At 36.9% G+C, this 16,482-nt stretch overlaps 1 protein-coding gene across 1 annotated transcript in view; it reads right to left on the minus strand.

Moving 5' to 3' along the window:
* Positions 1–7,271: 7,271 nt before the first annotated feature.
* The window catches only part of Rnf217 (ring finger protein 217), a 110,369-nt gene continuing 101,158 nt past the window's right edge, over positions 7,272–16,482 (minus strand). Inside the window, exons 4-6 of the mRNA XM_021174324.1 lie at positions 11,227–11,428; positions 9,207–9,278; positions 7,272–8,118 (exon numbers count right to left, since the gene is read on the minus strand). Coding sequence (XP_021029983.1) covers positions 8,045–8,118; positions 9,207–9,278; positions 11,227–11,428 — 348 coding nt within the window. The 3' untranslated portion in view covers positions 7,272–8,044. The remainder of the gene's footprint in view (positions 8,119–9,206; positions 9,279–11,226; positions 11,429–16,482) is intronic.

Genomic DNA, 16,482 nt, shown 5'->3' on the forward strand with positions numbered 1-16,482 from the left:
TTTCCACCTTTTAATTTTGAAAAAATATTTTTTTCCATTTTCCAATTTCTTTTCAGGGATTAATTAAGAATATCAATGATGTCTATTTTGTTACTTCTACCTGCCTACTTACTAAAAATACATTCAAAATGGCTTCTTCCATGTAATTTTATGAAGATCAAAATTAGCAAGACAACTACTGAAATGCAGAAACAGTTTAAAAAAATTTAAAAATCAAAGAAATACTTTCAACACGAAAAGCATTATGACATTTTAATTGGAAAGGAGCTATAACAATTATAGAAAAATTTAAACTGTGCAATAAAAAGAAGTGACAACACCTGGTATAAATAAGTAATGCAAACTACCCACATTAAGATGAAGAAACCATTATCCCTTGTTATTATTATTGAGAATATAATTAAAATGAGATATGGTCTCATATTTAAATAGGAAATGTAATCTTTCACTAGAATGTCAATTTCTGAATATGCAGTGTAGTAGCAACAGATTAAAGACACAATATTTCTTTTTAGCATTTTCAACACTTAGAAAAAAGAAGGCATAGATAATATGATTGTCCTTAAAAGTTTGCAAGAGATATAAATGGTATTTTTCATGAAAATGTCTCAACAATTTTGCCTAAAAGAGAAACCAATCAACCAGCACTCCTGTACAGAGTCTTAATAAAAATGATGGGCTAATGTACTGACACCTGCATGCTGCTGGGTTTTGTTTTGTTGGCATTTGATGATTTGCTTTTGAGACAGAGTCTCACTGTGTAGCTCTGGCTGTGCTGGAATTCACTAGGTAGATCAGGCTGTCCTGGAACTTACAAATGGTAGGATCAAAGCCATGTGCCTGCTGCTGTTTTATTAGATTTTTCTAACAGTTAAAGATGTACTCCTTACTAGTATATTAATAATTATTTTAATAAGCAAAGAGTGTGCCAATGTTTTTCTTTTTCCTCCCACAAGGGGCTAAAAGAGGCTTTATTAGAAGGTAGCAGAGGTGTCAGCAGTCCTACGGAACAGGATTTAAATTAAAGTCCCTAAATTTATTGTGTCATGTGAAGCCAGCGCTGGAGGATACAAGGATAATGGTTACTGCAGACACCTGCAGCAGTGTACACATGCAATATGTCTTCTGCCTTTCAACACAGAACCAATTTTTAAAGGGCAGGGGAGAAGGAAACAAGCAAAAAAAAAATCTATATAAAACTAAAGTGGACCGGCCTGTTTAAAGATTCCACTGTGGACTGAGGAGGAGTCAGAAGCAAATCCAGCCAACCCCAGACCTAAGGCTTCTGGCTGGGCCACCTGCCAAGCATCCTACCTGGATGCCTGTTAATTTTCAAAAAAATTTGCACCAGTTCATTTCTGTTTTGACAGATGGTACTGATCTAAGCATGTATATATAGCCAATTACTATTCTGAATGTCATATAAAGTAAGGTTTTCATAAGTTTTCAAAACACTACCTAGAGAAATTTAATTGTGATGAAAATGGCTCACAATAAATATTAGCTATTGAGGAGTTATCACATGCAACTTCAAAAATGGGCATTAGGAAAGGACCTACATTCAGCTGCTAAAAAGTAATGATACTGTATCTAGAATTTCTTTGTAAAGAAACATAAAACATGCTAATTTTCTATAGGCTAAAGATTAGATGTGTGCATTAGTTATTCAGATATTAATTGTTTGAAACAATATATTTAGATATTGAGGGAGTAATGCTAATGAAAAACTGGTATTTTTTTAAGAATTTAACTAGAATATTAAGACAATTTTCCTAGCTGCTCACAAGGCGAACCCTTGACACTGAAATGGTAAGTTCAGCACAGCCTGCCAGCCTCAAGGAGAAAACCTGAAATGAGTGTTTCTGTGATTCTTAGGACCATTTAATGCCGAGTATGGCTCTCTGAACATTTTTGTTAAATAGTAAAACTATACTAAATATATTTTGAATGTGGCTGATATATAAATCCAATTAATCAAAATCTTCGACTATTTTCAAATGATAAATGGTTTCTCTAGAATAGGGCCATTCCTGGTTATAGGAAGGGTGATCTACTTTAGATTATGAAACTGTCTAATAATAACCAAAGAGCACAAATCATTCACTGTGTATTATGTACAATTGCTACTCTGTTTAGGTCCAACCTAAGTTCAAGCTAGAGGTTGTTTTTACTTAAAGACCAGTGATCATAACTATAACATTTTGGATGAAGAATAAAAGACTACGTGTCAGGCTGTGTGGATGTATATGTGGTTTTTGTCCATCAGATATGCAGACGCTGCTGGACTAAGTTTCCAGTGATTGTGAATTTCTTAAGTTTGGCTCTATAGTTCGTATGTTAACTCCCTGGTCCAACTGGCATCTCATTTGTTTGACTTAACTTGGCAGGGCTAGAGAGAGTTCCTGAATTCCTATCAAGAATCAGGAAAACTGATGCAGACACTCTGGATCCATTTCAGTTAGTAAACAAAAACGATAGATGACGCTTTTACCACCAGAGTCAAGTCACAAAGTCCTTCCAGCATAATTTCATGGCATTTCAGTGAAAAGAGCTAGTGGTGAAGACAATTCATTCCTCGCTGGCCAAGGCAGGGAGGTGACTGAGGAAGTGAAAAGAACGGTTGTCTGGAAAACAATAGGCATGTGGGGCTGAGGTACAGGAGTACTGCTGTACACACACAAGGAGAAACAGTGGTAGCATTCAGCTCAGAACTGAAAAGCAAACATTATTGTCAATGCTAATGCGTCTACATAGCCCAATAAATCAATGAAGTATTTTTAAGAGACATAAAGAAATAGCCCTCAAAAGGCATTGGTAATATTTCATGTATCTTTCAAAGATGTTTTCTGCATTTCAAGTCATTATTCTCAAAACAGTCCCTTTTTCAGTCAAAAGAAAAAAATATAATTTCTAATATGCATGATTACATGCTTGTACAACTGACAACACGAACAAGGATGCGTAAGGTATATACAAAGGTATGCTTTAATCAGCAGATAGATAATAACAATAGTCTCACACTACTGGGACTTTGTTGGGTCTGGATAACATCAACTAAAGCTGCAGATTCACAGAGTGACGATGCATACAGCACATGGCTTTGAAATCAGTCTTAGTTGTCCACTCAAAGGAAGAGACACAGTGGAGTCCCATCCATTGATTTGCTTTCAAAAAGTAAAATCACCGTCTTAAATACCCTTTCAAGCTTGGAGTGCTTGTTTCATTTTGATAATACTATTTCTGTGTACGTATCTTAGTTTTATTGATAGGATCATTGTAGAGGCACATGGTAGTATGTCATCTTGGAAGTTAGTGTCTATAACTGTAGAAAAGTGTACAATTAAATTATAATTTGAAAAAAATGTGCTCCAGCTATTTTATTTATTTTGTTTCTAGTAAGAAAAATTATTGTATAGAATTCATGGACTATGAAATACAGGTAAATACAATTAAAACTTTCACTAGAAATTAATATTTTAAACAAAGATTCAAGTGAAATTATCACATAGCAGCATTATTTGCTGTGAGTTCTAAACAGCAAAATTGTTGCAAAAATGTTTCAGGACTACTAAAATTTTAGGAGGTCTATATTTGAGTGCTTTATACTCAAATAATATTTAAAAATGATTTACATAAAGTGCTTAGCTTCTGATTCCTCATGTCTGAAGAATTTACACATATTTGCTGGCACGAATCCATTCTCGCTGCTGAAAAGCATACATGTGTCCCTTCTGTTTTATCAGTTAATTACTTAAACGGCACAAATGCTGGGGAAAAGTGCATCCATGTTAAGGCTGGCAATTATAACAGACATTAGCATAAAACAATAGTGGAGACAGACTTTAACCACTGACATGGAAGGACTCATGTTACTCTTGTTTGTAACTTGTTTATAAAACTAATATCCAAAGTTAGATTTTCTTGGTTTTGTACTTATATACTCTCTAATATTATTTAGGCCACTAGCTTTTTTTAATAAGCAGGACAATGGCATCATAAATCTCTGATAGTAAAACAGTTTTATCTGTTGCAGGGAGGAGCTATGTTGGTAGACGCAGTGAATCTGAGAGAATCCAGTAGAAACACTGAGGCCACACAGGCCAGGGTGAGCTGTTCCCCTCAACATGCTTGTCCTCTTCTCTGATGGTGACTCAAGTGTGGACAGAAACATGTTTGTACTTAACATAGGACAGACGGTGACTGCAGAAGGGTAGGGTATTACAGGAACACTGAGCATATATCTGGGCAGTGAGATGAAAAGATAAAGACTCAAGCAGGGTCCTGGGATTTGGGATGATACTACAGAGTTGGGCATTTCCCAAGAAGTGCCACTGAATATTGATCCCACAACAGAGAGATATAGATACCATGTTGCAACACGTTTGGTTCATCTTTAATTGTTCTCCTATCTGTTCTTGTAGGATATGCTAAGTGGCTAAGTGCTGCACCATAAAGGTGGGAAGAGGATGTTGCTGTGTTACAGGTCTGATGCCTTTCCCTTCTCTCCAACCTTTCATAAATGAGGCACATAAATATGAGGAGTGTTCTAGACATCTATCCGTTTGGCTGGAGCACTAAAGTTAAAAGGAAGCAATCTAAAAACCAATTCATCTTTTTCACACTGTCAAAAAGACAGCTCATTATCCTTTAGCTTCACTGGGAACAGATTAACTTTCTGCTTTAAATTTTGGTAAGGTATCTTAGCAATCTTTTAAGGAGAAAGCCTCTCAAAAGATGCTTGCTTTAAAATTAGGCACTCTCTACTCACAAATAGGGTCTTGAATATATTATTTCTCCGGTCTCATTTTTCTGACTACATCTTAAAAATCTTTATTACATATACTGTGTAAAAATAAAGTTCAAAGTCCCATGGAAATAGTTATAGTAGGTAGCGAAATACATGAAGGCAGAAGATGTTTAGTTTGTGACAACTAAAAACTACCTTGTCTGCCCTTTAACTAACGAACTGACTAACTAACTAACTCAGTCAGTCAGTTAAAACATAGCTTTATGTTGAATTAGTAAGTAATTTTCAAATGGGCAAACACTAATGGAAAGTGATATTTCCAATATTTCAAAATATGAAAAAGAGACAGAGCCAAGGATGTCATTCTATTTGCAGAAAACTAACACACGAGGGTACATACATACACACATAAGAATACACACTTGCCGGGCGTGGTGGTGCACGCCTTTAATCCCAGCACTCGGGAGGCAGAGGCAGGCGGATTTCTGAGTTCGAGGCCAGCCTGGTCTACAAAGTGAGTTCCAGGACAGCCAGGGCTACAAAGAGAAACCCTGTCTCGAAAAAACCAAAAAAAAAAAAAAAAAAAAAAAGAATACACACTTATTTGTACATTAGAAGAAAGGAAGCATCTAGGAGGATAGTTCTCAGACCATTGATAGTCACCCCCAAGAAAACAATGGGTAGATAAGCAGAGAACTTTGTATTTTATAGTTCTATATGGTTTGATTTTCTTTAGGAACACATATACATTTACAATGGTAACATATAATGACAAGCCATAGATAAAGAACATTTAACATGTATACTTCAGTTTTCAGAATATACTCTAAAGGTTACTACTGTTCTACCTTCAAGTTGGCACTGACATAGAAACACTTTTTTTTCATTTTCTGACTCTTCTCAAGATTTTTATGACTTAGTAAAATATTCATAAATGATTACTTTTAAGTTACTGCCATGGAAAGAACACACATACATGTGTATGTGGTTGTATATACTTTAAAAGACAAAAATGCATATAATTATTTTACAAATCTATGCACTTACAAATGAGATGCCTGTTCAGCACTTTGTGCAATCTCCCAGCCTCTGATGAAACAGCCTTTCCTCGTAACAAATATCACCTTGTAACTCATATATTGGAAAAATTTTCAAATCATTTAAAATACCTGTAAAAGATAAGTTATTTAAAGACTAGAATAAAAATCCCTGAGTAGGCCAAAGACAACAGGCACAATAACCCAAGAACACAGACTATCTCAGACCCCAAAGTCCCTATTCACTCAGGAGGTGTTGTACAAACAAGGTAAGGTTAGATATGACATACAGATATATGTATACATAGACACAAAAGACACATCCATCCTACTCACATCTGGCCAAGCTGATGACCAAGTCCAGGAAAGATGAATTTCTGAAAAATTAAGCAATCTTACAGCAGAGACTTAGTCTAGAAGTCCTCGTTGTTTTGGTCTAAGACTAGCACAACTAAAGCAGACAGTAAACACTTGCCAGAAGAGTGGCTGAAGGCACGGTCAGATGAATTTGTGAAACCAGACACCGTTGTTCTTTACCTCATACCATAGCCTAGAATATGCAATTCTGGAGTCAGCAGTGCTGCACTCAGTCCACAGCAGCTCGTCACAATTGCTCAGAAGGAATGCCACCATGCTAGCTTAAACTTGGACTGTCCTTCACCGACATGGACTTTTCCAGTGAAACACAAGGGTATAAAGTTCTTACTCTCTGGTTTCTGAAACCATGAAATAGCCATATAAATGTGAGTGTCTACGTCAAGCCAAACATGGTTACATTTATGGTAACCAGATAATTTTGAGAACTAAGGGATAAATGGAAAGTTTAGGCATCTCTGCATCCCTTCTTTGTTTTAATAAACTGAATGATGAAAGCAGAGAAATAGAGCTGTGCTGTTAAATTACATTTCCTTACTCAAAAGAACTTCCTGAAAATATTTTCATTTGCTTCCTTCTCGAAAAGCAGTTTATGTTTTGAAGAAACTATGTATATAAAAAGCTGTTTTCACGTTGTCTCTCTATAAGGAGATATCAACAAATCATGTACCCACAAAGTAAACATGGGTAAAAACCCTCCAAAACTAGTATTTATTTTTGTAAAAAACTTGAGGACAAATAAAAAAAATGACAGGAGAGGAAACATTCAATAATTTTTAAAAACTTGACCTAAAGCAGAATTATCTAGGATTATAAGGTGGTAATTAAATAATGAGCAGAATGAGAATTAAATTAACAGTTTAAGCACTTTTCTTCAAAGCAAAATATTTTTTTCTTTATTAAATAATCCCAGGACAGGCTAAAAAATGTGTGTCAAAATCCAAGGAATCTGAAAAGAGCAACTGTTGGAAACTTGGGACTTTCTGAAACCATCCGTATGGATTTGTCAGTTTACAATGTTTGGTATGTGTCAGAGTGACATCACATACAATGCTGTGTGTGCATGTGACCATAGGAAGAGCAAGAAACAGACAGTTACCATGGAAACAATCTGTTGTTGACATTGGCTTTAATTCAGTACATTACCAAGTTAGGCCCACAAAAATAACCATCAAGGCTGAAAGGTTCTATGAAAATAGACATGGAAATAGGCAAGCACATGGTTATGGAGCCTGGTTTAATACGTGTTTATATACACACATTCACATCCTTATATACGGACCAGTAACTCATGGTTCTTTTCATTAATTTAGTTTCATTAATTCCCTCTGGGTGCTGACATTTTTTTTAAAAGCAATTACAGTATCCAAAAACCAAAACAACGATACCATTTGGGTTACAGATGGTAATTAGGTACATTTGGTGAACTTTGATTTATCTTCTGAAAAGTGGCCTTGTTTGTTGAGACAGGCAGGATTCAGCTATGCATACCATGTCTCAGAGACAGCCCGGGGGAAGCACAAGGTTCAGACAATCCAAATAACACTCCAGGTGAGGTATCCTCAAAAGACATCTGAGAATATCCTGTTCTCAAAACATGTTCTTCCAAGAACCACAAAGGTGAGAGTTACTATATAAATGTATATAGTGAACGAAAGTGACCATTTTTTTTTTTTTTAAAAAGCAGCAATCTGCTTAAGGAAAAGACAGGATGCCATGTTGGGAGTGCACCGTAGCTAGAGGCACTGTGGTCTGCAGAGAACCACAGGAGACAAGATGGCAGAAGTTCCTCTAGGTAGTTTTAAGGATCCAACTCACAGACAAGTGCACCATCCTGCACGGCTCCTCCCGGTACCGGCTGACAGCATGTGAAATCCTCTGTGGATTACCAGTGCATACCTGTCCGTGATCGCTTTCTCTGTTTTTTACAAAGGCAATATATAGGAAATACAAATAAACCTAGAGATTGAAAAGAAACGAAGGCAATTAGGGAGGAAAGTGCTGAGGTATGTGTGTGTGTGTGTGTTTGTGTATGTATATCTGTGTACACATATATATGTACATACATATATATTTAAATTTTCCCAATTTTACTTATTTACAAACTAATTTACAACAATAATTATTAATAGTTCACAAACATAAAATTAGTATGGGATGTGTTTTCTATACGACTTCATTCTTTCTATTTCCCTGTAGTCCTTTGACCCCTTTATCACCTTCAGTCATACAAGTCTAATTAAAAAACCACCAGCACAACAAAGCCAATGTTTTCTAGGAAACCATCTAGCCTTATGTCCATGTCTTTATTGTCACAATCCTATAATTTGTACACTATAATATTTATTTCATTATTGGTTGGCATACATTTTATATAAGAACATACATGTGGTTCTAACAATTTTGAGGCCTTAATGAGACATAAATTCCTCTACTTGACAGCACAGATAATAACATCTGTACTATAAAGTCCCAACTGACTCTAATGACTTCAATGTAAGATATTTTGTAATTCTCTCTTCCCCACACATTCACTATCTATAAAGAGAAGTTTACACATGGAAAATCATTTAATTCAGCAAAAGCACCCCATTTTCTATAGGGAATAATGATCAATGTAGCTTCTATCCAGAACGTTTAAGTTGACATTTCTAAAGGACTGCTTCTCAAAGAGCAGCCAATGGACTAATAGCATTAGTAGCATCTGGACCATTTTAGAAATGTAAACTCATGGATCCAGCCAGCACACTGTGCTAGAAGCTGACAGTAGGATCTAGTAATGTGTGTCTGCAACAGCTCTACAGAATAGCTGTATCATGCTGTTTGAGAACCACTCCTTTAATAGATATGCTTATATACTAAAGTCTCATAAACACATCCTGTAGGAAACATGTTCCTCTGACTTATATGCCCTGAACTGCATGGCTGTTTGAAGCAAGGCAGAGCAGAAACCACACAAACTGACTGACTCACACCACCACTTGTACACTCACATGGTCTCTACTGCCATGGGAGAATTCTAATCTCAAATATGTCATGTGTCTTACCGATTACAACTGCTATGGCCCCTAGTGCCAATCCCAAAACCAGGATGAGAGGCGCAATGAAGAGCTTTCCAGCTGGAAAACAAAAGTATAAGAATTAAAGGCTCTCACTGCTGAGTTACAGAGCAGTTACAGTAATTCTTAAAGAAGCACAAGAACAATTAAGGGCAAATATAGAACTGATACATGGTATACAGTGCCACAAAGCCATGGGCAGATGTCGTGTAGCCACAGGTCCCTTACTATTTATACCCAAATAGACTATAATCCTTCTCACTGATGCACTTCAGTCTCTGTGCTTTTCCTTTAGATTTCTCCTACTTTCAACATTTAAAATGCTGAACGATTAAGAATGGAGTGACTCAGAGGATAATCTATTGAGCTCAGAAAGTTAGACAGCCAGTAGGGATCAGAGAGGGTGTCTGACCAGCCCCATGTCTATGAACAATGTTTTATTTACTTGCTAGATAAAGAGGGACATCATATGAATGTCTAACAGACTGAACTGCAAATGGGATGCCTGAAGACAATTGCTAGAGGAACTTCCCACTGCGTAAGTGAAGTGCTGGAAGTTACCCAAGTGGATCACTGAAACAAATGTTAACAGGAAGCATTGTAAGACAGCTCAGTGCTGGCAGGCACAGCACGCTTGGCAGCACCAGCGGTTTCTCTGCTGAATGAATATTTGATCTGTGATAATAATCATCATTGTTACATGTAACTGCAGCCCAGAAGCCACTAGAGGACTCCCTATGTCTCTAAAAGGCTCCAACATAGACAAAAACAGGATAGTTACTTATGTTTTGTTAGTGTGCTGTGACTTTTGACATAACCGTACAAACGAAATGTCACAAAGAGTGTGAAGGGAACAGAACGTCTGCAGTAGTCACACAGCTACTTAAGAATTACATAGCAATACCATCTACAAGTTATGATCATTGACCAATGAAGGAAAGATAATTCAGCCATTTGTTGGGAGTTTGGCAGGAAAAAATTAACTTTTTTAATTCATAGAAAACAGTTTGGAATTGGATGACTAGATATAAAAAATACAGTTTTAAATATCAATTTTAACATTACTTAATACCTAGTATTTAGATACGAATTGTTGTCCATTTAACATAATGCCCAGACATATGTTTTTTTCTTTTGCTTTACACAATAACAAAACTCAGTTAAGTGACATGAAATCTTATTGAACAAGGGCGTGTGTATCCATCGAGCTGTGTGGAAGAATCTAGAATACAGTACAAAGGGTTACACATTTTAAACGTACAGCTTAATCTCTTTAGTAATACATCCTCTTAAAGTATCCACCAAGACATTTTCTTCAGTGCATCAGAACATAACTGTCAAGTAATAATAGCACTGACATTTTCTTCCCAACCATTACGGAGTTCAAGGAGCAAATGTCTGTCCTTTAGGAGGAATAAACTTGACAGTGTAGGACATGGACTTCTAAAGATGATTTTGACTGGAATAAGCACACTTTCTCCTATTCCAAGATCAGTAACAATTCTTTTAGAACATCATTTTCAATAATCAAATATAATTTTTTCACAACCATAAATTATATCTTATTTAAACATTTTTAATTTAAAATTTTGTTTAATTTCTGCTATGACAATCTACCATTGATTGTGTCTTAAGATTTACTGTTTTATTTGTTTATTTCTTTGGGATGTGTGTGCTTTCTCATCATTGTCCCATTTCATATTCTATAGACAATCAACAGCACATCCTTGTGTTTAGATACCTGTTAAGTCCATACATTCTTCTTGTCAACAATTGCCTTTCCCAGGGTTTCAGAAGCGCTGATCATGAAACAATGTCATGTTAACAACCTTAACTTTTCAATTTTGTTCATAAAAGGAGTGATTCTCTTCTCACTCTTTGGTAAAGGACCTACTAGAACCCCTGGTCCATAGCAAGCCCTGGAGATTCTCATGGCTGATATTCTCACGCTATTGCCCTTCCTCAGATCCTAAGGAGGCACCTGAGAGCAATCATGTGTGCTACTTACCACAGACTGACCCTCGAACTAATCTTCTTAAATGAGGTCTCTCTGGGAGGTAGCGATATTTGCATCCAAATATACTGAGGTTTGATGTGTGGTCTCCGAAAAACCGGAGCTGGCGGTATCTCTCTCCACATCGATAGCAAAAATTAGTGTTACACTGTGAACAAGTCATATGGTCACACCCTTCTGTTCTCTGGATATGGATCTGGATAAAGGGACAAATAGAAGGATATGCAATTAATGTGTTTAAAAAGTAAAATATGTCAAGTAAAATAGATCGGTTTTACCAAATTAAAAGTCTTATGAGCATCCCTGAAGTGAAGTTTTCAATTTGTTTATAATCATATTTATAAGGTTCCCAATATTGGTTTTATCATTATGATCCTGTAACGTGGCTTTAAGAAATGCACACTGGGGAATATTTTAACGTAGTTAGGAATTTTATAATTAGAACAAAGAGTCAAACCTGCCAGAGTTTGTTGTTTGATACTTAGCAGGTAAGTTGTTACCAGAATCTACAATTTCACTTGTGACTCTACTCTTTTCTCCTCAGGTACACAGGGTTAGTGGTATGTGGTCAAGGGCATATGAGCAGTTACCTTTCAGGGTCCCTATTAACTCAAAGCTGATGATCCTTGCTACTGGTCACCTTCCCCTTTCTCTTTGTATACAGTTTCTCTTTGTATATGCTATCCCATAGCAGTGGATGCAGCCTATCAATTATCTGAAGGTCCCTCTTGAAGGACACATGTAAACTGTAAATAAAATCTGATACAAGGCCTCCCGGGTACTAGCTACTATAGGAGTTTGATATTAAGGTCCCATTGTAGTAGACAGAAATGAAAAGCAAAACATTTTTGTGTCCATAATATAAAGAACTAATTATTTCATTTAACATCTCATAATTAATATAAAATTAAATGTAATATTACAATACATAACAATAAAACAGAATCAATATTCCTGAAGTTATTTACATATAACTCAATAAAATATAGAATACCTAAAAAGTAAAAATAGAACTTAGTTTTTAATTTTGGTGTAGATCTCATTTAGTCAAAAGATTGAATAAAAATAAAAGAATAAACATTCAACCATTTAAAAATTTTATCAGCACAGGTCAGTGTACAAAATTTTATCTTTCATTAAGAAATGTTTACTTTATTAATCAGGAAAAAAAACTACATTGTTATTTCTGTGTGATTGTTACCAACTGATATTTTGCTCTAGATGCAACACTAAACTCTTATTTTAAAAGAATCTTGAGGCTGGAGAGATGGCTCAGTGGTTAAGAGTCCTGGCTGCAGTCTCTGGATGGCCTTTCCTTCAGTCTCTGCTCCACACTTTGTCCCTGTATCCCCTTCCATGGGTATTTTGATCCCCCTTTTAAGAAGGACTGAAGTATCCACACTTTGATCTTCCGTCTTCTTGAGCTTCCTGTGGTCTGTGGACTGTATCTTGGGTAGTCCGAGCTTCTGGGCTAATATCCACTTATCAGTGAGTGCATTCCATGTATGTTCTTTTGTGATTGTTTTTCACTCAGAATATTTTCTAGTTCCATCCATTTGCCTAAGAATTTCATAAATTTATTCTTTTTAATAGCTGAGTAGTACTCCATTGTGCAAGTGTACCACATTTTTCTGGATCCATTCCTCTGTTGAGGGGCATCTGGGTTCTTTCCAGCTTCTGGCTATTATAAATAAGGTTGCTATGAACATAGTGGAGTATGTGTCCTTATTACATGTTGGAGCATCTTCGCTGACAGGAGCCTGATATAGCTCTCTCCTGAGAGGCTCTGCCAGTGCCTGACAAATACAGAGGTGGATGCTCTCAACCAACCATTGGACTGAGCATAGGGTCCCCAATGGAGAAGCTAGAGAAAGGCCCCAAGGAGCTGAAGGGGTTTGCAACCCCATAGGAAGAACAAAAAATATGAACCAACCAGCACCCCCCAGAGCTCCCAGGGTCTAAACCACTAACCAAAGAGTACACATGGAGGGACCCATGGTTTTAGTTGCATAAGTAGCTGAGGATGGCCTTGTCAGTTATCAATGGGAGGCACGGCCCTTGGTCCTAAGAAGGCTGGATGCCTGAGTATAGGGAAATGCCAGGACCGGGAAGTGGAAGTGGGTGGGTGGGTGGAGGAGCAGGGGGAGTGGGGATGGGATAGGGGGCCTTTGGAGGGGAAACCAGGAAAGGGGATAACATTTGAAATGTAAATAAAGAAAATATCTAATTAAAAAAAAAAAAAAAAAACAAAAAAAAAACCCAGAGCTTTGGGAGAGTGTCCAGAGCATGAGTTCTGAGTTATATCTAGATTTCTAATTTTATCAGTATTGGTAATATGTTTTTATACTCCACTTTATGACACACAAAAAAGTCAGAGGTAGTTTAAAAGTGAACATTTCAATGTGCCATTTGAAAAAAAAAAAAAAAAAAAAAAAAAAAAAAGCCCTGACTGCTCTTCCTGAGGAACCTGGGTCAGTTTCTAGTACCGACCTGACAGCTAAAAACCATCAGTAAATCCAGTCCCAAAGGACCTGATGCCCTCTTCTGGCCTCCATAAGCACCAGGTATTCACATGGTATATAGATATTTGAAGTCAAATACTCATACACATGAAATAAATAAAAAGGTATAGATTTGTATATATATTTACCTCAAATGGTGTTTGGGATCTGGGAGAATGAATTAGAAGGAAGAGTAACTGTATGAGAAAACTGAAGAAAAATCTCATGACATCACAGTTCACCCCCCTCAGTACAAACCCTCAGCTAGTTTTCATCTATCGAATACAAATAATATAAGCTTCAGATTCTTATCTAATTATAAAGTAAATAATATGTGAGGGTAAAGAGAAACCTGCCTCCAAATGCTGGCTTCTCTGTCCCTTTCCTTTGCCTGTAACTTGAGAAAACACTGAGCTATAGGAATGTAAGATTCAAATGGACAGTGGTGGACATTTTTTTAAAAAGTGTACTAAGAAATCCCAAGTTGGGAAAGAAACCTCGAAGTAATATGTCCAGTTTAGAATAGGAAAGCAGTCTCCATATCTTCAAAGCATAACAAAGGAATATACATACCAGATGGTGTAACGCCTTGGAAGCTAGCTATTTAAGAAAAAGATAAATCAAGTGGGTTTTATTTCTCTCAATAAAGAAAGAAGAAAACTTCAGGAAGAATAGAAGTAGTTCGAGCTCTGAGTTGTAACTGTAACAAATATATGTCATTATTGGGACACCTTTTTCCTGAAGTGATCGCACAGGCAAAGAAAATGTAATACTTGTTTCATGATATGATATTGATTTTGTAAACCCTTAATTAATTTTAACAATTTAAAAAAATCATCCCTTAAATAAAATCTCAACTATTAAATACAATAGAACTAAGAACAGAATCTAATATTGTTGTAGTTTCCAATATAAAGTTACAGCTGACAGAAAGGTAGCCTACAGACATAGAAGGGACTGCCCAGAGGCTGATGTATTTTCTGATTTCTGTTGATGTGACAAACATCATGTCACATCAAAAACAACTTGGTGAGAAAAGGGTCTATTTGGCTTACACTCTCAGGGAATGAATTTCTGAAGTAAGTCAGGGCAAGAACTCAGGGAGGAGCTTTGGAGGCAGCACTGAAGCAGAGCCCATAGAAGAATGTTACTAATGGGCTTTTGTTTCTCTGAGAATTTCATATCATGTGTTTTGGTCATACTCTTTCCCCAACTCATTCCATAACCATTCTCCTCTTCCCTAATGGCTCAACTTAATGTCCTCATTTAAAAAAAAATTCACTGAGTCCAATTTGTGCTGTATACAAATAAGACTCAAGGAGGCTTGGAGAATGGTTGACATACCAGGGCCACACCCTTAAAGCAAAACCAAGAATAACTCTCCCTCTTCCAGTAGAGTCTGTCAATCAGTCCTCAGGTAGGTAGTGGTGCTTCATGCCCACTTCCTCTCTCCATGATGGCATTGTCTGGCTTGAGTTTGTCCAGGAATTGTGCATACTGTCACATGTTCCTACATGTAAGTGCCCTGTTCTATCCAGAATACACTAGTTTGCTGCAATCACCCACTACCTCTAGCTCTTACACATTTTTTTTTTTACCCCTACATCCCTCTTCTGCAATAATTCCTGAGCCTTGAGAGGAGGGAGTGTGATGTAGATGTCCCATTCTCTTATTCCCTGCACCGTGACAGTTGTGGGTCTCAGGGTTAATCAAGAGACTATCTACTGCACGAAGAAGCTCCTTTGAAGAAGGCTCAGCGACACCACTAATCTCTGTGGATAGCTGTACGTCTCTAGGAACTGTTTTACTACTGTCTCCATTTAGAAGGAACTCTTGGCCAATAAGGTCCCAGAGTCTCCCAAATATTAGAAGCTATTGCCAATCCACTCTGTTACCTCCAGAACTTGATGGTAATACCCTACTGATAAATGCTTGAATTCTAGGACATGGAGAAATCAAGCTGGGACCACATAGCTTTATTCCTACTGGCCAACTTTCAAAGTGCTAGAAGGTGCTATGGATGCTACAAGAGAAAGGTAATTATTAGCAGTACCAGCTGGGAATTTTGTGACCTACAGCAATGATGGACCTAGAAGACATGACCGCTGTTACAATGGTATCATGGATGTTATGAAAGTAAACATGGACCGTTTGGTTGAATCTAAATTCTGGTAGAATTCTTTCTTCACAAGATGAAACCCATACCTGGCCCCATTATTGGGGGTCAAGAACCTGTGGCTTGACAGGCCATATTATCTTTCAGCCATTTTTTTCTTAAAAATTTGGGATCACCTGCCAAGGGGTAGCACTACCCACTGCGAGCTGTATTTCCCCACACCAATCAATAAGCAGGAAAAGGTCCCAAAGATATGCCTATATGCCAGTCTGGTCAAAACAATTCCCCAACTGAGATGCCCACAAAACAAAAACAAAAAACAAAAACAAAAACAAAAACAAAACCTGTACTCAAATTGACAACTATAGCTAACAAGATCTCCTTAGATACTATCCAACAAGCAGTCAAAGAAAAACGTACACTAAGTAGTGACAGACTCCTGGAATCAAGTGCTTGAAAGCGGGAGGCATGACGATGGCCTGGGTTACATAGTAAGAGCCTGTCTTAAAAAGCAATATAGAATAAAAGATGAAATAAATATAATGAGTGTTTAGTTACCATCAGGGCCTCAACAGACAATGTCAAGGGGAGTAGGTAAGAGCTTATTATCGACAGGAAATTACTAGAAGTTAA

This window comes from Mus caroli, chromosome 10, assembly GCF_900094665.2.
Source record: "Mus caroli chromosome 10, CAROLI_EIJ_v1.1, whole genome shotgun sequence".
NCBI lineage: Eukaryota > Metazoa > Chordata > Mammalia > Rodentia > Muridae > Mus > Mus caroli.